Source organism: Haliotis rufescens, unplaced genomic scaffold, assembly GCF_023055435.1.
Source record: "Haliotis rufescens isolate VD_foot unplaced genomic scaffold, xgHalRufe1.0.p SCAF_5, whole genome shotgun sequence".
In the NCBI taxonomy this organism is placed as follows: Eukaryota; Metazoa; Mollusca; class Gastropoda; order Lepetellida; family Haliotidae; genus Haliotis; species Haliotis rufescens.
Window position 1 is genome coordinate 20,626,120 of NW_025964223.1, and position 23,376 is coordinate 20,649,495.

Below are 23,376 nucleotides of genomic sequence, written 5' to 3' on the forward strand. Positions count from 1 at the left end.
TAATCCCGTTATGAACTAATTACTGATTCATACGGAAATTACCAGAATAAATTGTAGCAAACTGACGAAAAGAAACTCGTTAATGTAAAATATTCTCCTAATTTGGAAGATATTAGCATTAAATAAGAACGTTGGATTCAATATACGCACAAAGAAAAAAAATAGCGATTACGCCAGATACTACTGATTGATCGGTTTCCAGGCGTTGGAACGAGAATATTGCAAGCTCCGAATCTTGGCAGAAACACAGTGAAAGCTCATGTTAATTTTCACTCTCTCGCCTCGCTGTCATCGCCCTGCCTGATATATATTAGGGACAGGTTTGGCTGAATCTGTTTTCAACATACTTGTCCTTAAAATGTGAAAAGTGATTTTTCCGTCGCCTGCTGTTTTTGTCTTGGAATAATCTATGTGCGAGTCCACATCAGCACCGCAGCCCTTTCCGTGTAGAGGATTGCTGGGTCTACATCCGGGCTTCCACAGCCGTGTCAGGATATATTGAGGCTAGCAGTAGCCTAGAAATGGCGATTTGGAGGGTGGAAATTCGTAAACATGAGGATATTTGACGATTATTACAAATATGTCGACAGTTAAAGGAAAACGATTTACCTTGAAGGGTGTGCTTGACGGGCTTAGATCGTCCGTGAGCACACCCCCGAAGGCCGAGATGGAGATTGAGGAATCGCTACGGTCCGAGCATTTTCAAGTCTGCAAGGTGGGTCTCATACTGTTGAAATCGATTGAGTATTTTCAATTTCGCGGACGTGCATTTGAGAATAATCTCAAATATGGTATGTCACGATGCTGTTTTATTTTGCAGACTGTTAGACACGGTTTCCCATTCCAACCAACTGCCGTTGCGTTTGATCCTGTTCAACATATTTTAGCAATCGGAACAAAATCTGGGTCACTCCGAATGTATCCTTTGAATAATTGTTTGTTGTCAATGTATTTTCGACCAATTCATGTTTCAGTGTCATTTATTTACATGTCAGTTACACGTTGTGTCAAAATATGGGTACATTCACACACTCGCTTGCCCCGATCCCCTCAAAATCTACGTTGTTTTGACATTTTTCGAGGATAATTGTCGAGCAGACTGCCATTTCATTTCTGCGATCTGACAAGTAGGCTTGTCATGTCATGGATTTCTTATGAAACGAAATCGGATTTAAAGGGGAGGGTTTGTTGTGTGTATTTCAGTAAATAAGTGAACGGTGTCAAAATATTTATCTCCCGAGAGCTTTAATTTATTACGGTGTTGCAAATAAACACATCCATGACATCATCAAATATGCATAAATCTTTGAGGAAGTGAACATATATATACGAGTGATATAAGATATTATTACACCCTTAATTTACTAAAACATAGGGTGACATCTGTTTTCAAGTGGACAAAATCACTGTCCTGATAGGAAAGTTATGAGATTCTCTCTGAAACATAATGTGCATTTTAATCAATGCATTTTATGGAAAGAAGGATTTATCTGTTTGTTTACACATTAATAATTTCTACTTTACTATGTATTGTTGGTTATGATTTATCATGGATGGAATAATTTCAGAGAAGTTTGAGAACTGAATATTATTATGTAACAAACAGAATATATAACCTTGAAACAGCTGATATGTGTGTAAATATACCTCATTTGCATAATGTTGTAACGTGATACATTTCAAGTGTCAGAATGATAACAGTGTTGGAACCTTTTATTTACTCAGCATAATTTGATTTATTTTGCTCGCCATGAACTGTGGTATTACAGGACATTTATTTTGATTTTGTATGTTAATGAATTATTGTAATAATTAAACCATAGAAATCAGACAAGCAATGGGTATATAATGTTCTTATTTTCAGTCTTTGTTTTTGACGCTTAAAGTAGATAGGCATATTTGATCAGCTGCTTGGTGTATTAATTAAATTGTACACAATTTGGGTACATAGAGAATTGCTGGCTGTATTGAAAGAGTTGATTCGATTGGATTATTTTGCTCCGCACTCATGAATTGTGACGGTTTGTTTGGGGGATAATTATTTTGCTTGAAACTTGTGGCTTCTTCATGAAGATAGTTTTGTGATCATAATCATCTTCAATGGAAATGACAGTTAATAATTTTCTTTGAAAATTGTCTTCTATTTATGAGCGAATGTTGGTTAATAAGCACTGTGCATCATTTACAAGAACTAGTACTTCTCTGCTCTACAATTTAGATTATAGTGTATATTTCCGTGTATTATGATCAAATGATGATATATAAAGTTATCATGTATTGTGACTTACACGGCCCAGTAATCAGTATTGTTTGTTAAATTGTCTTTCTTAATAATGTTTTTGATATTTATTACAATGACTATATTGAAGACATATCTAAACTTATACAAATTATAAAATATCAGAAATAGACATCATATTTGTAGGACGGAGTGAAAATGTCTGTTATGTATGATCAATGTTTTCTGGGGTCTATTTTTTAACAACCTGTGATGATTTTAAGATCTGAGAACTAGTGATCCTTGGCAGGAGGTTATTTTGATTGTATCCTGTTTGCAGAGCTCCAGATAAGCTTTTGGTGTTGTGGGTATTTTACCCATGCATTTTAAAATCATTGGGTATCAGTAATTCTATCTGCGTATTCAAATTTCTGTTACCCACTAGTTTTTACACATGTGGGTATTTAAGTTAAATATATAAAAACACTATTCATCTAGTCCCTGCAAACTGGTGTCGTGTAGGTTCGAGAGCTTTATAGGACTCAAAAATACCACGATACTTCCACACGAAAGTGTGATGGCAAATGATCATGATGTAACTGTCATCGTGGAGTTTGGCAAGGTTGACGGAATGCCCGTTTATAATTTCAAAATAAGTTGCTGATTTGCTAATCGAATACGCAGGGTTACTTCACAATATTTTGATTATACGCACAAATTTTATTTTTGTAGCGTATCTGTAATGTTTGTTGCGTATTTGATACGCTTGGATTATATTTTACTGCGTATTTCTGCATTTCTGATGCGTATTTCACGCAGATACGCAGCTTATCTGGAGCTCTGTGTTTGAGACATTGTATTCAAACAATAATTAAGTTGTCAGTAGCACTAGCAATAATGAAACTGATGGTTCAAATCCATGTTGTATCTCTAGATCAGAGTCCATTCTCTGCTTTTGGTATATACCATATTATCTGTATTAAGCTGTCTGCTCCAATAAACCATCACCCCCAGCTCCAACCCGACTAGCTTCTAGACCAATCTGTAAGTAATATTTATTAGATTCACCTACAAAGAAAGACTTACATTACAGTCATTATTTTCATGTGTCCATTTTCGAAGAGCCCAGGACGCTTCTTATGATAAAACAGTACTGGATTTTTAAAAGTGAAATATGACTTGTGAAGATCCATGGTAGAATAGGTCTTCAGCAACCCATGCTTACGGTGACTATGCTTGTGGTTAGAGGCGATTTACGGGGGGTCAGGCTCGTTGACTTGGTTGATGCATGTCATTGTATCCCAATTGCATGGATCGATGCTCATGATGTCAATCACTGGATTGTCTGGTCCAGACTCGATCATTTACAGACCGCCGTCATGTAGCTGGAATATTGCTGAGTGCGTTGTTAAACAACAAATAAACGAAACAAGTGAAATATGGTTAGGATTAGACTGGTAAATTAAGGACTGGTGTTCCCCATATGTGGTAGAAAGACAGTATACCTTTGATTTTAAGCAACAGCTGATTCCTAGCTTATGCATTCTATCAGTAAAGAATACCATGTTTTGACAGCGTAGACTATCAGCATACTCATACCATATATACCATGTATACAATTGTATATGAGAACTTAATATCGTTAGTGTCATGTTTCTGCAGTGATCTGGGCCAAAATCGTTTGAGTCTGGTAGGTCAAACCTGTCTTGTGGCATCATCTTGTAGAGACCGCCTCCATGGTCTAGTGGTAGAGCGTCCGCCTGGAGAGCGGAAGTTCCGGGATGTGATCCCCGGCCGCGCCAACAAAAAATGTTAAAAGTTGGTACTTGTTGTTACTCTGTTTGGATGCTCGCTATATAAGTGCAATAATCTTGGACGGGACATTAAACCCAATTTTCACCTCACCTTCATCTTGTAGATTTTAGTATTAATATATGGACTATAATTGGCTGAGCTTACTAGACCAAATAGAATTTTACTAGACACTGGCTTTGGACAAGTGGCTAATATCAAGATGATATACATGTCTATGTGGTTCGTGTCTGTGTAGGGGGCCACACAGGTGGCCCAGTCGTCTAAGGCACTGCGTGCCTTGGGCACACCAGAAACCTATGGTTTTGTCCAGATTATGTTTCAAGGTTTGTCAGCACGATACCTGTGCTCGTGGGTTTCACCGAAGTAGTAAACGTCTGAGACCTGCATCACTTTGGGCTTTCCTCCCACATTAAGCTGACACGCCATGATATGACTGGAATACTGTTAAAAGTGGCGTTACACCCAACTCACTCACCCACTTGTCTGTGTAAATAATAACACATTTATGACAGTGGTTGGTGAAAGGCAGCACAAAATATGATGTAATTATTATACTAAATGGTCGTAGGTTATTATGGTACATAAATTGATATTTGGACAGTTACTTGATGTACACGTTTTGGATATTAGCTCTCAATGTCAAAAGAGATTTCTGTTAAGTTTGCCCAGAGTGATCTTAGCGCTGTCGTCGGGTAGCCTAGTGGTTAAAGCGTTCACTCGTCACGCCAAAGACCCGTGTTCGATTCCCGACATGGGTACAATGTGTGAAGCACATTTCTGGTGTCCTCTGGTGTCCTCTGCCATGATATTGCTGGAATATTGCTAAAAGCGGCGTAAAACTATACTCACTCACTTAGCGCTGTGACTTTGTGGTATTTGTATGTTATATTTATTTTTATAGCTAAAATGGATAGAATTATCATGATAATGCCCTCATATTGCTTGATGACGGGCCATTATCAAGCCCGTTGTTAGGTGACGTCATAGGGTAGAGAAAATGACGTCACGTATTATAGTGACGTCATCTGGTTTGTTCTATGACGTTTCCATATTTGTAAAATGTGGTCAGTGACATTCGTGTAGATTGCAGTAAGTGTTTCAAAACCGATGTTGTTTCTTTTTATTTGATAACAAATTCCATCCATTTTAGCTATAATAACGGTAACGCTCTTTTTCAGGGCATTATCATTTGCAGAAGCCCTCGGTCTTTTTAACTGTCCTCCTTCGTCGGGCATTTAATGGAAGACCTCGGGCTTCTGCAAATGATAATGCCCTGAAAAATAGCGTTACCCTTCTAGTATATTCGTAGTGCTAAGGTCATTTTGTGCAAGTGGACCCTGGTGACCTGATCATTTTGAAAATAGACTACTGATGAACATGATGAGAATGATTTTATTTGATGGCTTTGGGTGCCCACAGAACATTCATTCGGGGCCAGCACTTTCTGGCACAGGTTGGGTGTTGCTGCAAATAGATAAGACCAAGAAAAAACATTTACAATGACAAGTATCGGTCATTAGATAGAGGTTTGTTTTAATTAGTATTTCATTTAATAATGTTTGACACAGATGGCTTGTTTTGAAGTTATGTTAATCACAGTGTTTCTCACTGTTGTAGGTCAAAACAGATACAGCAATGATAACATGCAAAAACATGTAATTTTTGTGTCAGTGTAAAATATATGTTTCTTGATGGCTGTTACCAGCTGGGATAAATACATTTGGGGATGCAAGTGAAACAATGGGTTGGTCGTGTTACCTGAAAGTGAAACACAAGTAGTTTTGTTTTTGGCCTATGAGAACACTAACACTAACTCGCACGTGATGCATGACTTTCACATGATGCTAGACTCTGACCCTTGGAGAGGAAACATCAGGTTCACCATGTTCACATGACTCAGTGTGGTGGAACTTCCTTGCCTGGAGAGTTAAGACGTAGGTCGCTGTGGCTATTTTCTCAGCAAATAACTGTACACAAGGTTAGGCAGGATTTATGGAACGTTTTGTTTACAGATCCACTCTCCCATAATTCATTATGATGGAAAATATGATTTTAAGTATTTTTTCTAACTTCAGAAGCTCAATATGGGAAGTGAAGTACACTGTTACTTTTCATCATTCCAAAATGATAAAAGTTTTTGCCACAAGATAATTTTAAGAGCTCTTGAATGTAATTCTGTTAAAAAAATGTATTTTTCCTTTTATTCACTGACCCAGTGTTTTAATAAATATGTGGAGATGATGAAACACCAGTTTTTGATAAATGTTGTAACGTTTGCAGCAGAAAGACTATGAGTGTGAGAGTACATTACTTTGTGAGTAAACCTGCTTTCAAATTAAGATGACAGGTTTGCTTATAGAGAAGCACAGCAAGTTTCAACTACTATGTCATCTGTGCCCCAAACGTTTGAGTCTACTGGCCCAAACTTGGTTCTTAGCATCATTTTTAGTAAAGTTTACTGTTTGCGTATGGTATTATATTTGCTGATCTTACTGCACTGAACAGAATTTGACTCGACTCAGGCTTTGGACTAACGTTGCAGACCGCCCCCATCACATGCTCATGGCATGAAATACAGACAAAACGGGGACTTGAGGCAAAGGAGGAAAAGGTTCAGGGTCAGGATCTCCAGATTAGGGGTAGGAATAGGGGAAACTAGTACTCCACAGATTCTGTTTTTTGGACCTAGAAGGGATCCCAAATTTAGCAAACCTTTAGTTATATTCTGAACTTTTGCAAAATAAAAATGAATGGCACTCTGTAAAATTAAGAAGGTATTTTCAATATTATACATGAAAGAGACTCTGTATAGCAGGTAACTTTCATTGAATAATGTCGACCAAATCAGAGAAAATGTCCATGTTCTTGAAGATTCCGGTGTAGAATAGGTCTTCAGCAACCCATGCTTGCTGTAAAAGGTGACTATGCTTGTCGTAAAAGGCGACTAACAGGATCGGGTGGTCAGGCTCGCTGACTTGGTTTGATGCATGTCATCGATCCCAATTACCTCAATCGATGCTCATGATATCAATCACTGGATTGTCTCGTCCAGACTCGATTTTTTACAGACCGCCGTCATATAGCTGGAATATTGCTGAGTGCGGCGTAAAACAACAAACCAACCAACCAACCATGTTCTTGCATTCAACATGTACTACACTGATTGTCTTGATTGAAAATGGAGACGCAGTATGCAAATACACATGGATACCTTCTTTTCCCATATTTGAAATTAAGAAAGTTTGATGGGAGATAATAACTTTCAAAGTATAATTGAGTGCTGACAATATCACGGATAACCTGATGATAATTTTTGTGATTGAAGAATTTAAAATTTGTGACAGATGAGCAGTTCAGGAATGATCACTTAGTATCTAGACCTCATATTTATTATCAATACCGTATGTGGCGACATATGGGATCGGGTCGTGAGACTCGCCAACATGGTTGATACACATCATTGTATCCCAATTGCGTGGATCGGTGCTCATGATGTCAATCTCTGGATTGTCTGCTCCAGACTTGATTAGGGCGGTCGGGTAGCCTAGTGGTTAAAGCGTTCGCTCGTCACGCCGAAGACCCGGGTTCGAATCCCGACATGGGTACAATGTGTGAAGCCCATTTCTGGTGTCCCCCGCCGTGATATTGCTGGAATATTGCTAAAAGCGGCGTAAAACGAAACTCACTCACTCACTCACTCACTCCAGACTTGATTATTTACAGACCGCGTCATAGCTGGAATATTACTGAGTGCAGTGTTAAACAACAAGCAAATATTATCAATACAGAGCTTCAGATAAGCTGTTTAGTTGTGTAAAAGATGCAAAAAATATCACCATTACTCAATTATATTGGATTTGCTTGCATACAAATACACATGAAAAATTTATAAAAAAAAAAATAGTAATACCAAACAGTTTGATTACCCATTTTATTGTTTTCAACTTGCATGCCTGTATCTTCACAGATTTTTACTGATTGGATGCAGGCATCACACATTATGGTCTCTACGCTGTGAATAATGCATAAAAAGGCGCAACGCTTCACTTGTCATGCTTATTGTTATTCAGACAGGTATATAGCTGTTTGTTTATGCATCACGTTACACTTGGATCAACCTGTGTAGATACCCGGGTGGAATAGGTCTTCAGCAACCAATGCTTGCCGTGAAAGGTGACTATGCTTGTTATAAGAGGCAACTAAGGGAATCGGGTGGTATGGCTCGTTGACTTGGTTGATGCATGTCATTGTATCCCAATTGCGTGGATTGATGCTCATGATGTCAATCATTGGATTGTCTGGTCCAGATTCGATTATTTAAACAAACACGCTTGGGGCAGACGACAAATGGATATAATTGAGAAGTTACCTGAAACAGCATTTAAAGGTGAAATATTTAAGAAAAATGTCTACTCGTTAGTGTCAAAAATACCCAGTAGACTGGATGGAAGGTAAAAATAAACTGAATGCCCACAGAAAACTGTCAATACCCAAGGTGAGTGATGACTTGTGAGCAAATGCTAAATGTCTTGAAAGATTACCTGGAGGCCTGCATAATTACTATAATATAGCATTTCTTGCTGCAGCTCTCGTTAAAACTTGATCTATAGGAGTCTGTACAATTTGTTAAGAAGCTTGTAAAGATGGTCGGAATTGGGTTTATATTGATTAAATGATCTGCATCTATATTTCTATTGTCTTACATAAGACGAGTCCGTGGGGAGTCGTTAAGAGGAATTACTTGATTATTGATTATAATTCCATTCTGTGCAGTGGCAACAGATTTAAAGACTCCATCAAATAACGGATATTACTGTCCTTGCTTGTGAGAGTGGAGAGCGCAAATTGTCATCATTCCCCCAAAGTGGAATGGTATTGGATATCTGATTGTGTTTTAGATAAGAACTACTTTTGATATGTGTATTAGTAGTGGGGTGACAGTCCACTGAATTGGTGGATTGTGATTTTTAACCTCTTGATAGAAGTATCGATCACAGTGGCACACTGAGTAAAAAATATTGATTATTACCTGAACTGTTTGCTTCAATAGTAGTGAAAACATAAATATTTTCATCCTTTCACCATACCTGGCAATACCAACTGTAATTCGGCTGGGTGCCAGGTATATGACCATCCTGTCTATGAAAAAGATGGCTTAAGCACAGGCGAGCACAGGCAAGTATTGTGATACGTATCGGATAGTGAGCAAAGTATCGTAATACGTATCGGATAGTGAACAAAGTATCGTGATACATATCGGATAGTGAACAAAGTATCGTAATACATATCGGATAGTGAGCAAAGTATCGTGATACATATCGGATAGTGAGCAAAGTATTGTGATACATATCGGATAGTGAGCAAAGTATCGTGATACATATCGGATAGTGATACGTATCGGATAGTGAGCAAAGTATCGTAATACATATCGGATAGTGAGCAAAGTATCGTGATACATATCGGATAGTGAGCAAAGTATCGTGATACGTATCGGATAGTGAGCAAAGTATCGTGATACGTATCAGATAGTGAACAAAGTATCGTGATACGTATCGGATAGTGAGCAAAGTATTGTGATACATATCGGATAGTGAGCAAAGTATCGTGATACATATTGGATAGTGAGCAAAGTATCGTGATACATATCGGATAGTGAGCAAAGTATTATGATACATATCGGATAGTGAGCAAAGTATCGTGATACATATCGGATAGTGAGCAAAGTATTGTGATACATATGGGATCGCACAGATGGTGTATCGTCCCAGCCCTAGCTGATACATATAGGTCTCAGATTTTCATCCCCATCCGTCTCATTACCGAACATAACCTAACATAATCAGGTTACTGGTACCAGGGGAAATTGCTCCTGTGACCCAGCTCCAGCTTCTTGACAGAGCTGTATTAATCTTAATCTTTATAAGCACCCCATACTAAGACTGAAAAGTAACATGACTGTTCATATTTACTTGTGCATATTAACATGATTAAAGACTTTTTTGTACAGAAAACGGAAGGGCAGAAGGGGTATATTATTGCCCAATTACCAGAAAGTGTTAGTTTCATCAACGTCTGAACTGAGTTGTCCATTACCGCTCGATCTCTGAAAACACATTTAAATTGTGTATGTTTTTTAAAGGCACCACTGTCAATTTTCTAAGCACCTGGGGCGCTAATAACATCGAAAATGGTATGTGTGTTCTCTTCTTTCCGTACACCATTAACATTGTCCTACCAAACAGTTAATATTAACAGGTGCCTATAATCATTTTAAAATGAATATCTAACGAACACAATGCTTTATTAACAGAGCTTACTAGAACAACTGAAATTTAAGTAGACTCAGGCTTCATACTAATGGCTGATGTCACATTCTGATACTCGTGTAATAAAGTAATTGTATATACAAAATATATTTGATATGTTTACTGATTTTTTTTCATTAAAAAATACTTAATTCTACCATGTCTACTGAGTGAGTGAGTTAGTATTTTTTTACATAATTGTATATTTAGCAATATCACGACAGAAGACACTAGAAATAGGCTCCACACATTGTAACCATGTTGGAAACGAGTCTTTGACGTGACGAGCAAATGCTTGCACCACTAGATTACCCTTCCACCCTATGTTTTCTGAATCATAAGGGTTATTTTTGTGTCTTTGATAGTTATTGTCTGTTTTCACAGAAGAAATTGTTTGTATCAAGTTACCATTTTGATTTGCCAACTAAAAATGTTGAAGAAGACATTTTTAAAGTGTTGTGCTATTTTGTTCAGATGTGGTGTTTCTATGTTTACTGAAGCTAGGCTGTAATTTTATAAAGAAGCAATTCATGAATAAACAGGGTTAGAATCACAAGAAAAACATCCCCAATCAATATCCAGCAGTGTTGGCAAGTTGCATTCAAGGGAGGTAACTCTAAATATGTCTGCCCCTGGCTTAGAATTAACATGGGCAATTAGCATACTGCAATGACACTGCAAATTAATGGAGATGTTTAGTCATCCACATAAATATGCAGACATTTTGTGTACTGGATGCAAATAATGTCATGTCCATCACATATATTGATGTGGTAGGTTTTTGTTTTTAGATGTGTATACATAAAACATGCTAAGAGTTGATTGGGTTGTAGGGCACATATATTGATATGGTAGGGTGTTTAAGAATGATGTTATTTACTGTAAACAACCTTTGAGTGACTTCTTTGATAGGCATTTTGAAGTTGGAGTCCTAAGTAAGGATAAGAATTTATGGATGAATGACTTCTTTATTACAATTAAGAGCTAGGTAAGGATAAGAATTTATGGATGAACGACTTCTTTATTACAATTGAGAGCTAAGTAAGGATAAGAATTTATGGATGAATGACTTCTTTATTACAATTAAGAACAGAGCCTTTGTTTGCTCTTAATTTGTAATAAAGAAGTTGTTCATCCATAAATTCTTATCCTTACTTAACCTTAAAGAGGGTTTTAGGATTGAGTGGCGTGAATTTTATGATTAATGCATGGACTGTTTGTGTATGACATGTCATGAGGTTAGTATTAGGCTATAAAGTCCCACAGATGATATCACATATGACAGAGCTTTCATTGTTTTTTTCTCTGAGTATGTCCTCAGTATATTTCTTCTTCCGTTTGAGTCATTTCCATGATTTGGTTCCCGTATAAATTTAAAGCCTTGAAAATAACCAAAATAGCTTGAAAAGCCTTGAATTTGTACATAATGAGATAATACTTATTAATCAAAGTATTAAAGCACACAAAAATATATACCAAAGATTTTTTTTAAGTTAGATTTATCACGGGGATAGATTTGTGTGCAAAAGACCCCGAAGAATTCATAACAGACTTAATTTATTTTTTTTGTCGGAAAATGCATGATGGTCATACTGATTTTTAGGTCTTACAACTAATATATAGCAGGATATAGTATGCTGGGTTTAATAAAATATTGACAGACTAAGGCTTATAATCCAACTAAAGAAGCCTTGAAAAGCCTTGAAGTTTAGTGTTCCATATCTGTATAAACCTTGTTCTCATTCCTTGTTCGATTGAGCTTTTAATTTTAAATCTAAATTCTAAAAGTTGTTTCATTCTAGTGGTCTTTTAAAATAGTTATCACCTAAAGAGAGTCTATTTGCAGTCTATGTCTAGACTTTGTAATTAGTGCCTCTTTATGAAAACGAGCCACTGTTTTGGTGTATTAATTCAGTATTCATGAACAGCTTGGTTGATACACACATCACCAAATCTGAACAAGTAGACAAACCAAAGTGGCTTCACATGACTTATGGTAAATCAAACTTGCCAAGACTGCCAATGTGTACAAGCCTAGTCACTTTTCAACACTTAAATTAACAATTAGCTATCTCCGTTATCTTGAGGAATAGACTCAAGCTCCCTCCTTCCCAGTGCGTGACACCTTCGTTACATTCTTGATAGCATTGCTGCCTTCAGTGTGGAAGCAGCCATTACAAGAATCTTGAAATTTGCTGTCTCTCCACAAATGTAGTCACGTTTATACTTTTGTTTATATCTGGGGATGCCATCATAGTGAATTTTGAAAAGGTTTATGACTGACCAAATTTCCAAGATGTATTTTCTCTTTTGTTTGTTGGGGGCGGTCGGGTAGCCTAGTGGTTAAAGCGTTCGCTCGTCACCTGGGTTCGATTCCCGACATAGGTACAATGTGTGAAGCCCATTTCTGGTGTCCCCTGCTGTGATATTGCTGGAATACAATGCGTAAAACCATACTCACTCACTCACTTTTGTTTGTTGAATCAGATCGGTTCAAGATTGCAGATGAACAGAAAATCACCCAATTTCCCTTTACATTCTTACTGTACCAATTACATGGTAGTTAAAAGTAAACACAATTTATGGATAACAGCTTCTTTAATATTGTATACTAAAGGCGACGTTTCGGTATAGACATGATAATTGAAATGAAATAGAAATAGAAATTGACCAACAAAGAAAATAATTAAGCTGGGGTAAGAGTATTCGTCGCAACTGTCAAAACTTGTCTGTAAACATAACAGTCGGTCGGTTGCGAGTTCAACTCCAAGCATGGTTGTAGCCACCTGTACCAGTGGGGAGCTTTGACTGGTGGCAGCAATAGTATAGAGCTCCGTGAACGGGCTATCGCAGAAAGGAGCTTGGCATAGACTGTTGTTGTATTTCTAAACTTATGTATCATCTGATGTATTTATTTATTTTCATGATCAGGGTATAATGCAATCAAAAAAGGAGGTTTTTTTTCCTTTAAAGACATGTAATATCAGGGTTAGAAATTGGCACTAGTCCTATAGTCATGATAGTCCTTACCAAACTGCCCAATAGTAAAGGTATCCTAAGGACTAGTAGAATTTTGAAATAATTAAAGGTTTTGCTATATGCTATCATTATAAGGACTAGTGGACTGAAATTGTTAGTTTCTACCGCTGAATATGGGTGTTTGAATGCTGTATTTGGAAAGTTACCTCGCAGAAATACACCACAAATGATAAATGTGTAATCATCTATAAAAAATGATGCAAAATGGTATAAAATGGCATTATGGCTAAACTGCCTTAATAATATATGATTAGGGTGTTTAATGTAGCATGTGTATTGTTTTGTTTTTGAAAAGCTTTATCTGAGGTTTGCGGTGGCTAGGGACTACAAACATGCACTTCTAAAAGCGACAAAAGATATATATGCATTTGATCAATTATTATATAAAAGTTAATCATGTTAATTCATGGTTACTTTCATTTTACATGATTGATAGACTTGTATCTTTTTTTTATTTTTCGGATCTGTTTTCTTTTCCCATGGCAAGGGCGTTAACTGACTAAATAAGTCCAGTTTCCCTTGCCGAACTAGGCTGGAATTTCCAGGCTCGATTGTATTGCCACCAGTGGGTGTTGCAAGTTGCGTCCTTTCTTTGTCCCTCCTATTGACCAATCAGATTCCACTTCTCATATCAATTGCATTTGCTTCAAACAAAATGGTGGCACCCAGTCAAGACGATCTGATCGATAATCAAGATCTATATTGTAATATAACGGGTCTGAAGTGCATCAGATCACTTGAGCACCTTGATTAAAAACATGAAAAGATTTGCAAAATATCTAGTGGTGCCAGTTGACGGTACTTTGCAAATCCTCTAGTCGACCGAAATTCATGTTGTTTACGTACACGATTTTGATTGACTATGCATAGACTCATTTGTCCAGCCAAAATATAACTCCAGAATTCCAGCCTAGTTCGGCAAGGATGGAAACTTGACTTTCATTGTCAGTTAGCAGTACCCCCCTTGCCTCAGGAAGATGGATCCATCTAAGGTGGTCTGCTTGAGCAAATAAATATAGATATAAACTATATATATTTTACTTTTTTATCCTGGATTTGGGCTCAGGTTGGTTGGCCCTATAAACCAAACAAACAAGTGTCACTCATGTTACTTCATCTGAAAATACCACTTATCAAAGTTATAAAGTCTCAAACACATCCAAAGCCTCTTTAGGCCATAAAAATGGTTTGAGTTGGCCAGATAATCATTGATCAATATTACCTTGTTTTTCTTCTTTGAAAATATTAGGTTTGACAACACTACCCCGGCAACATCAACTGCTCTGCTACAGAGATTCTGGGATGAGATCATTTAATAGTTTAGATTTGTCAAAGCAGCCAAACCTCTTAGAAACCTCCTTCAAACAAACTGAAGGGGTATTTCAAACAAGACTGATTACATCTTGGTTTTATCCTGTTAAAAACATTTTAGTTGCCAATTAAGCGTCTCTTCAATCAGCCCAGACCATACCTAATCTTTCGCTAAGCGTGACACTCCATATTTCTCAGAGCTACCTGTATTTGTGACCACGTAGAAAGCTGTTTGAGGAGGTCAATACACAAGTGATATTTATGGCTACAGCGTTTGGGTTTTATGTTTACAGATTTTTCATAAGTTATTAGATGGGGGTCAGTCTCAATAAAAATATAAATTAATTTGTGAAGCACAATATTTGTTTTGTTTTATTTGGCATAAACTTGTTTGGGTTGGAAGGTACGTTGGGAAAAATAATGCTAATACATGTATTGGTTAGAATGCTAGATGATTAGGATGTTTCAGGTAGCATGTATTTGTATGTATTTTAAAAAGCTTTGTGAAGAGATTACTTAAGAGCATTTGATCAATTATTATATGAAAGTCAATAATGTTAATTAACAGTTACTTCCATTTTACATGATTTTTGTAGTTGAGTTGGCATGGGTGGCCCAGTCGTCTAAGGGGCCGCAATTCGCTGTGCAGAATTGTGTCCCTTGGGCACAAAAGAAACCTATGATTGTGGGTTTGAATCCCGATTCGCCCCGATTACGTTTCTAGGTTTGTCAACACCATACCCATGCTTGTGGGTTTCACCGAAGTGGTAAACACCCAAGACCTGCACCACTTATCTTTATATTTTGTCTTATCATTGAAGAATGGTGCAATCGAGCAAATAAATATAGTATGAACCTTTTTTTTTCCCTTTCTGATCTTGGATTTGGGTTCGGGTTGGTGTACTTAACAAACCAAGTCTAAGTGACACTCAATACAACATTGACCTTCGGCTGTCCATATTTGTTCCTGTGCTTCCCATCTCCTGCCTGCTCTAAATTTTTATTCCGACGTGGAATAATATCAATTTTCCTGCCACTGTGAAAATTTATACCCTGCTGTGATAAAAAAAAATACTCCTACAGTGCAGTCATAAAAACTACTGGTCACCTTGATTTTACTTCAGCTATATATATCATGTTTATTAAAGATTTGTTTGTTTCCAAAGCAGAGTGACTCAGTCTACATCATAAATTAACTTAAAGACTGGTAACAAGTGTTCTCAACTTTAAAATGTCATAAAATATGTTACGCAATTCGTGAATCATTTTATTTTTAAAATTCTTTTTCACCCGCCCACTCTCTTGTTGGTTGAGGGTGGACGTGTTGGAGATGAGAAACACTAAAAAAATATGAATGACCTTATATGAATATTGTAAAATTCCTCTCATTCATCTGGTTATGTTAGACCATGAGATTGAGAATTTAAAAATTTGCTAAGTTTATTGATTTGATTATATAATCAGAAGTGCCCATACATTGTTTCAAAATAGCCAGGCGGGAGTTTCATGGCAGCAAATGTCCCACAAGACCTGAATATAATTTCACTGTTTTGGGTTGTTTGGTTCAGGTCTGCAAATATATATCAAATTGACAGATGACATCATGGGGTTTCAAATTAACTTTCTTCTTTGATGTTTAATTGTGGAGGTTGTGATGCTTTGATCTTAACAATATAATCCCAAGGCAGGAATCTACAGATTATGTTGTCAGTGACTGCTGTGAGTTGTGTGTTGTGCTACAATACATGTACTGGTATGAGGCGTTGTGTCTTTCTTGTTTTCATCATGTTGACCTTTGAATCCTTGTTGTAGGGTCCTATTGCTTTGAGTTAAGAAACTTTTGTTGTGTTTGTTGAGGTATGCGTGTATTTACTCAGTTACTTACTGCACCCGTGAAGATCCGGGGTAGAAAAGGTCTTCAGCAAACCATGCTTGCCGTAAAAGGCAACTATGCTTGTCGTAAGAGGCAACAAGGGATCGGGTGGTCAGGTTTGCTGACCTGGTTGATGCATGTCATCATATCCCTATAGATGCTCATGATGTCAATCACTGGATTGTCTGGTTCAGACTTGATTATTTACAAACTGCCGTCATATAGATGGAATATTGCTGAGTGCGTGTTAAACAACAAACAAACAAATACTTACTGAGGGAATAGGGGTAATGGGTGCCCAGTCATTGAAGCGTTGCAATTCGTTGTGCAGACTTGCGTCTCTTTGGCACGCCAGAAACCTATGATTGTGGGTTCCAATCCCAGTTTGCCCTGATTATGTTTCTAGGTTTGTCAGCACCAAACCCACCAAAGTGATAAACGTTTAAGACCTGCATCAAATTGGGCTTCCTCCTACATCAAGCTGATACTCCGTGATATAACTGGAATACTGAAGTACGCAATTTCATCCTGTTATTACACTTATCTGGTTATAAAAAAAGTGTTCATTGTATATCTGGTTTTAGGCTGGTTATAAAAAAAGTGTTCATTGTATATCTGGTTTTAGCCTGGTTATAAAAAAGTGTTAATTGTAGCCTGCAACCTCGGGGTATCGCGGTACTTGTCATGTACGCTAAACGGAACAAAATGCACTCATTACCCTTTATGATTATTCGTGTTCTCTATATCAGATATTGTTTTTTTTATCAAACAATGCATATTTTACTGATAAAAGTTCATTATTTACATTAGTAGCTCCGAGTAAAAGCCGGGCCTTGCGCTTTGTTTGACAAGGGAGAGAACTCCATCTTATCGCGGTACAGAGAAAAGTTGTGTATGGAGGTCCGAATTGGACAAAAAGAGGACATAATTCTACCAACCACTTGGTATGATCATGCCAGACGTCAGTGATTTGTCTAGACAAGTGCAAAGACAGCACAAGTAAAATTCTAAATGTGTTATCAGTAATAGGTATTCAATGCATATTTTTCGAAAAGTAAGAGAAAAATATTTTTATAAGTCAACAACAAATTATCAGAAATGATATTCTAAGATGGGGTTTATAAAAAAAATTGGATGACAATAATTTGTCACAAAATGGAAAAATGTTAAAAGTCAACAATAAATATATAAAAAGCACTCCTAGTATGCCGAAAGTATGTATTTATCTTTTGGCTACTAGTGAAGAAAGTATTTCTAAGTTTGGCATTATGGCCATATGATCTGCCAATAGATTCTGGGCACAGAGTGGGAAAAAATGTGCGGACTACGTAACTTCCGTTACCTTATTAGTCGCCATGAATATGCAGATGATCTAGCTCAGGTCGATAGAGAAAGTTTTCTTGGGGAACTGCGGGTTATAACGTTGGTCATTGATAGATGGGGGTAAGGCAATATTAAAAATGATGCCAGAAGTAAGTATCAACGCATTAATAACTCCTTACTTGCAGCTGACGGAACATTCCGAGGAAATTGAAATTGTTTACGAAGTGAGCACTTCCTGGTTACTGATTTGCATTAATAGACAGCCGCTAAGAGGTGTGTCCCGCGTGAACTATCGGAAATCACAAATGCCGCGATAAGATGAATGCCGCGGTACCACGGGGTCCGAATATATATCTGGTTTTAGGCTGGTTATAAAAAAAGTGTTCATTGTATATCTGGTTTTAGGCTTGAAATCTATTTTATGAATTTTGTTCGAAGTTTCGTTCAATATTGTTTGCATAAATTTTGTAAAAATCGTGTGTGAACTGATCACCGTTATTGACAGCAACCATGATCTGATTACCACAATGACACCTTATAACTACAGCTCTATGTAGCCCCACATTAATTCGCGAAAAGATGCTTGATATTCTGTTCTCGGCGTGTGGAACGATGCCTGAGATTAGAATCTTTAAAAAAAATATGTCCTATAAGACACCTGATTTTTTTCCTAAGGATTTACCAGCCCACAAAAAATGTTTGCTTTATGTCCTAAAAAAACATTGCTCCTCTGTTGTTGTTTTTAAAGCAATGACCCCAAAAAAATTCTAACCCCCAAGTGTATCCCTGAGTAGGTCCCTTAATCAGATAATCCAAAGATCAGACCTGGTTTGTCAGGATCAGCTAGGAGATCTGTTTAGATTTGAAGGGTGTGAACGTAAATGTCCTGACAACTGATAGCTGGGGAGAAGAACATTAGGATATTCTGATTAATGATTATTGATTTGAAGTATTCTGTTCATTGTCCCCATGCTCCTGGCCTATTGTTGATAGGACAATTGGTGGCCGGGTGGAGCTGATAGGCCCACTCGTGATCGGTTTACCAAATGTACCCTGGGTAATAAACATTATATCGAGTTGTACCCAGATGTTCGTTGCTGTGTCATTTTGTATCCAGACCCATATCTAAGTTCATAGCTAAAACGGATATGTCATCAGAAATCGGCAGGCCACTGTAACTTGATAATACCCTCATATTGCTTGACGACTGGCCATTATCACGCCTGTTGTTAGGTGAAGTCATAGGGTAGGGATAGTGCATCACGTTTAATAGTGACGTCATCTGGTTTGTTCTCTGACGTTTCTATATTTGTAAAAGTTGGTCAGTGACATTTGTGTTGATTGCAGTAAGTATGTTTCAAAACCGATATTGTTGTTTCTTTTTATTTGATAACAATTTCCATCCATTTTAGCTATAATAACGGTAACGCTATTTTTCAGCCCTCGGTCTTTTCAACTGCTCTCCTTCGTCGGGCAGTTAATGGAAGTCTAGCTAGAAAAATAGCATTACCCTTATAGTATACCCCAATATTTGTTCTCATTTAGCGGCACGAAATGTTTATAACTAAAGCTGCAGAAGGTCGGTGGTTTGACCCCCTGGCTGTGTCACACCAATAGGTGTTAAAATATGGTACTTGTTGTTACTCTGCCTGGCATTCATCAATAACGCAGGATAAAACAAGGACAGGTCAGTTCAGAGTCTATGTAATACGTCTGAGTGAAGTATGCATGTCAAACTGTGGCATGGTATCTCAGTGGGCTAGCATTATAAAACTGGCATACAAATAATTACCTGGTAGGAGGACACCCACACCCACACACCCACACCCACCCACACGCACACACACACACACACACACACACACACACACACACACACACACACACACACACACACACACACACACACACACACACACACACACACACACACACACACACACACACACACACACACACAGACTATACAACTGCGATGATCACAAATCCCATTTTACCCAACCTCACATATTCTTGAAATAGTTGCTGGCGTAATAACACCATGAAATATGCATTTCAAAGAACTGTTGATCTTTTGTAGTGAAGTTACTTCACATTAGTCGCATTACAAAGCCTGAATTTGAATTTTATTTCCTTTACTGTTTCCTCGATTTATCTCTTTTAAGTTAATTGCCTCTTTCAGAAGTTAGTGAAAAAACACTTTGGAAGTACAAGTTGACACGGCTAAGTATTCAGCATTGTGAGACATGAATATAGTATATTGTTTAGCTAAGATCCTGATTGCAGTCTTATGGCCTCTTGTGTTGGCTTGAGGTATTACCAGCTGATTGTTTATGTCCGGTGGGAATTGTGAGGAAACTTTAGGGGTGGGATGAGAGTGGTACTTGCTTAATTTTATTATCATCCTCTCAACGGACATATCCTCCGGACCTCAATAACCTCTACCCCAAATAACAGAATTGATTGGCAAGTCAGACTTAGTCGTCCAAAGTTTTATGATCACTTTACTATCCTGTGTGTCGTTCAGTGAGCAGGAATGCAAGATCTTTGCACTTACTGTTAAATCCCCTTCCTGTGAAGTCAGTTTGTGGACTGGGGGTACTTCAGGCCAATCTCCTTCTCTTCAGTTAATTCTAGTTTACAGATGCCTTGGGATTCAGTTAAGTTTGGAGGATGTTCCTACATCCTTGTGTCTTACCCTTTTCGGTAGATCTGGTTTCCAGTTCATCATGGTGGAACCGAAATTGTGATTTATTGGATCTGTCTGGTTTTTCTTGATTTGAAATGTAGTGTTGGGGATTCCAGACCCCATAATTAAAGACTCTTGATGCTTCGAAGAACTGGTGTTTGCTTTGGAAACTTCTGAAGTCTTTAAGGTCCATGTCTATGTTTTAGGTTCTAATGAAGGATCAGATATAGGGAAGTGTGTTGTCACTTTGCAAACTGTTTTTTTTAATGTAGATCAGTGGAGCACCAAGTGCGAATTATAAATAGACAGTGTCTTAGTTGTACACAGAGCACTGGAGCGGTGGTAGCCAAGTGGTTAAAGTATTCACTCGTCATGACGAAGGCCTGGGTTCGTGTTTGAAACCCATTTCTGGTGTGCCTCTCTGTGATATTGCTGGATTAGTGTAAAAGCAGCATATACCATGCTCACTCATTCACACAGAGAACTGAGTACAATATCTGGCTCTACAGTGAAAATGGACATCGGACCGCGGTGCACTCCTGCTCTTGTACTGTGGAATTGTCTATTTGGTCACTGAATACTGAGGAAACACTTTTTAGCTCACCTTGACATTGTCAAAGTTAGGTTTTGCTATGGGTCTTCGTCCGTTGTACATACATCTGTCCACCTGTCAAAACTACTGAACATGTTTATATCATATCTCCGTGACATGCAATTCAAAATGGTGCTGTAAAACAGTTTAGTGTATATTGGGCCACACTTTATTTTTTTATTTGCTTCACGGATCTGCCGACTGTAAATTTTGTTGAAATGGAAAAAAGATAATTCAGAATTATCTCTTTTTTTCTCCCTGCTGATAAGCTGACAGCATATTGTACCCAAATATATTCTCTAAACAAGGACCTTCTGAAGTTGACATATTTTGACATTGGAATCAAAATAAAGTTTGTTGTTTTTCCTGAAATTGATTATTGACAGGATGCATAGATGAACAACAGTGTTCCCGCTTGATTCGACAGGTTTGCATTGCTTAAAGCAACAGCTGTGTTGTAGGCTCTCCTCCCACATTAAACCATTTTTATGGTCTTAAATCAGCCGTCCTGTAGTGGAGCAGAGAACAGAAAAAAATTGAAGTGCAGCGATAGAAACTAACATTTTTAGTCCACTAGTCCTTATAATGATAACATATAGCAAAACCCCTAAAAATTGGCAAATTTCTACAAGTCCTTATGATACATTAACTATTAGTCAATTTAGTTACAGGACTAGTGCCCGTTTCTGACACTGAAGTGCTTATTATTATTTTTTTCCCACCTACAGGCAGGTATTTAATCGCTGCAAAAAAATCTGTAAAGCAGGTAGAAAAAAGTAATGTGGCCTTACTTTCAAATCCTTAATTTGATAAAATCAAAATGGTCCCCATGGCAGGATATGAGTCAGGGTACATGAAGTCAGTTTACTATATTGTCTACCCGTGAAGATCCGGGGTAGAATAGGCCTTCGGCAACCCATACTTGACGTAAAAGGCGACTATGCTTGTCGTAAGACGCGACTAACGGGATCGGGTGGTCAGGCTCGCTGACTTGGTTGATACATGTCATTGTATCCCAATTGCGCGGATCGATGCTCATGATGTCAATCACTGGATTGTCTGGTCCAGACTCGATTTTTTACAGACCACCGTCATATAGCTGGAATATTGCTGAGTGCGGCGTTAAACAACAAACAAACAAACAAACAAAAACTATATTGTCTACCATTTTCCAATTGTACCAGGAACTGTTTTCATACTGAGAACAAATCCAAGTATATCAGAATAGGTGATCATTTTGGCACGTGATCACTGACTATCACACTGATCTTACTGTCTAGACATCCCCTATGTATACGTGTAGTTAGTTGAAGATATCTATAGTTTTATATATTAATAGCTGAGGACAGCGACTTTACCATCAGAGATAGTACATTAGCAATGACATTGCTGTCGGATGTTGTAAATAAGAATCACTGATGACCAAATGTAGTAATGTTCCGATGGCTGAGATCAATGGGTACTATCAGGTGCCTATAGTAGAGATCACTGGCAGTATTAGCAGAGAACAAAGGCATTGCTATCAGACCTAGTTATCTAATATGGCTGAAGAGACTTGCAGTACTTCAAAATATCAGGTTTCCCTCTTTAGGACTTTCACTTACTGTCAAGCAGGGGGTGTCGGGTAGCCTAGTGGTTAAAGCATTTGCTCATCACACCGATGACCCGGGTTCGATTCCCGACATGGGTACATTGTGTGAAGCTCATTTCTGGTGTCCCCTGCCATGATATTTCTGGAATATTGCTAAAAGCAGCGTAAAACTATATTCACTCACTACTGTCCCCACTACTTACAAAAATGTCCTGAAAGAATTTTTCTAATTGGTTGTATCTTTATGCCATTGAATACTGGCAAGGTATTTGGTCAATGGTGATGATGGGAGAGAACATTGCCTTCAGATGGAATAATTTTTGGACCACCGATGTGCGGAAGGTCGAAGGTTTGATTCCTGGGCGTGACATACCAAAGGTCGTTACCAGATGGTACTTGTGTTTGTCGTAAGAGGCGACTAATGGGATCGGGTGTCCGGATTGCTGACTTGGTTGATGCATGTCATCGATCCCGAATGTGTGGATCGATGCTCATGATGTCAGTCACTGGATTTTAGACAGCAAACCAACAAAACAAAATTGTTCTTACCTGCCTGGTGCTTGGCATTAAGGGGATTATAAAAGGACCGGTCGACCTTGTGTCGGTATAATGTGTCTGAG

General features: G+C 37.8%; 1 protein-coding gene across 7 annotated transcripts in view; it reads left to right on the top strand.

Moving 5' to 3' along the window:
* Nucleotides 1-234: 234 nt before the first annotated feature.
* The window catches only part of LOC124123000 (syntaxin-binding protein 5-like), a 154,835-nt gene continuing 131,693 nt past the window's right edge, over nt 235-23,376 (top strand). For all 7 annotated transcript variants that reach the window (XM_046486229.2, XM_046486235.2, XM_046486233.2 and 4 more), the window contains exons 1-2: nt 235-715; nt 821-918. In XM_046486229.2, coding sequence (XP_046342185.1) covers nt 581-715; nt 821-918 — 233 coding nt within the window. In that variant the 5' untranslated portion in view covers nt 235-580. The remainder of the gene's footprint in view (nt 716-820; nt 919-23,376) is intronic.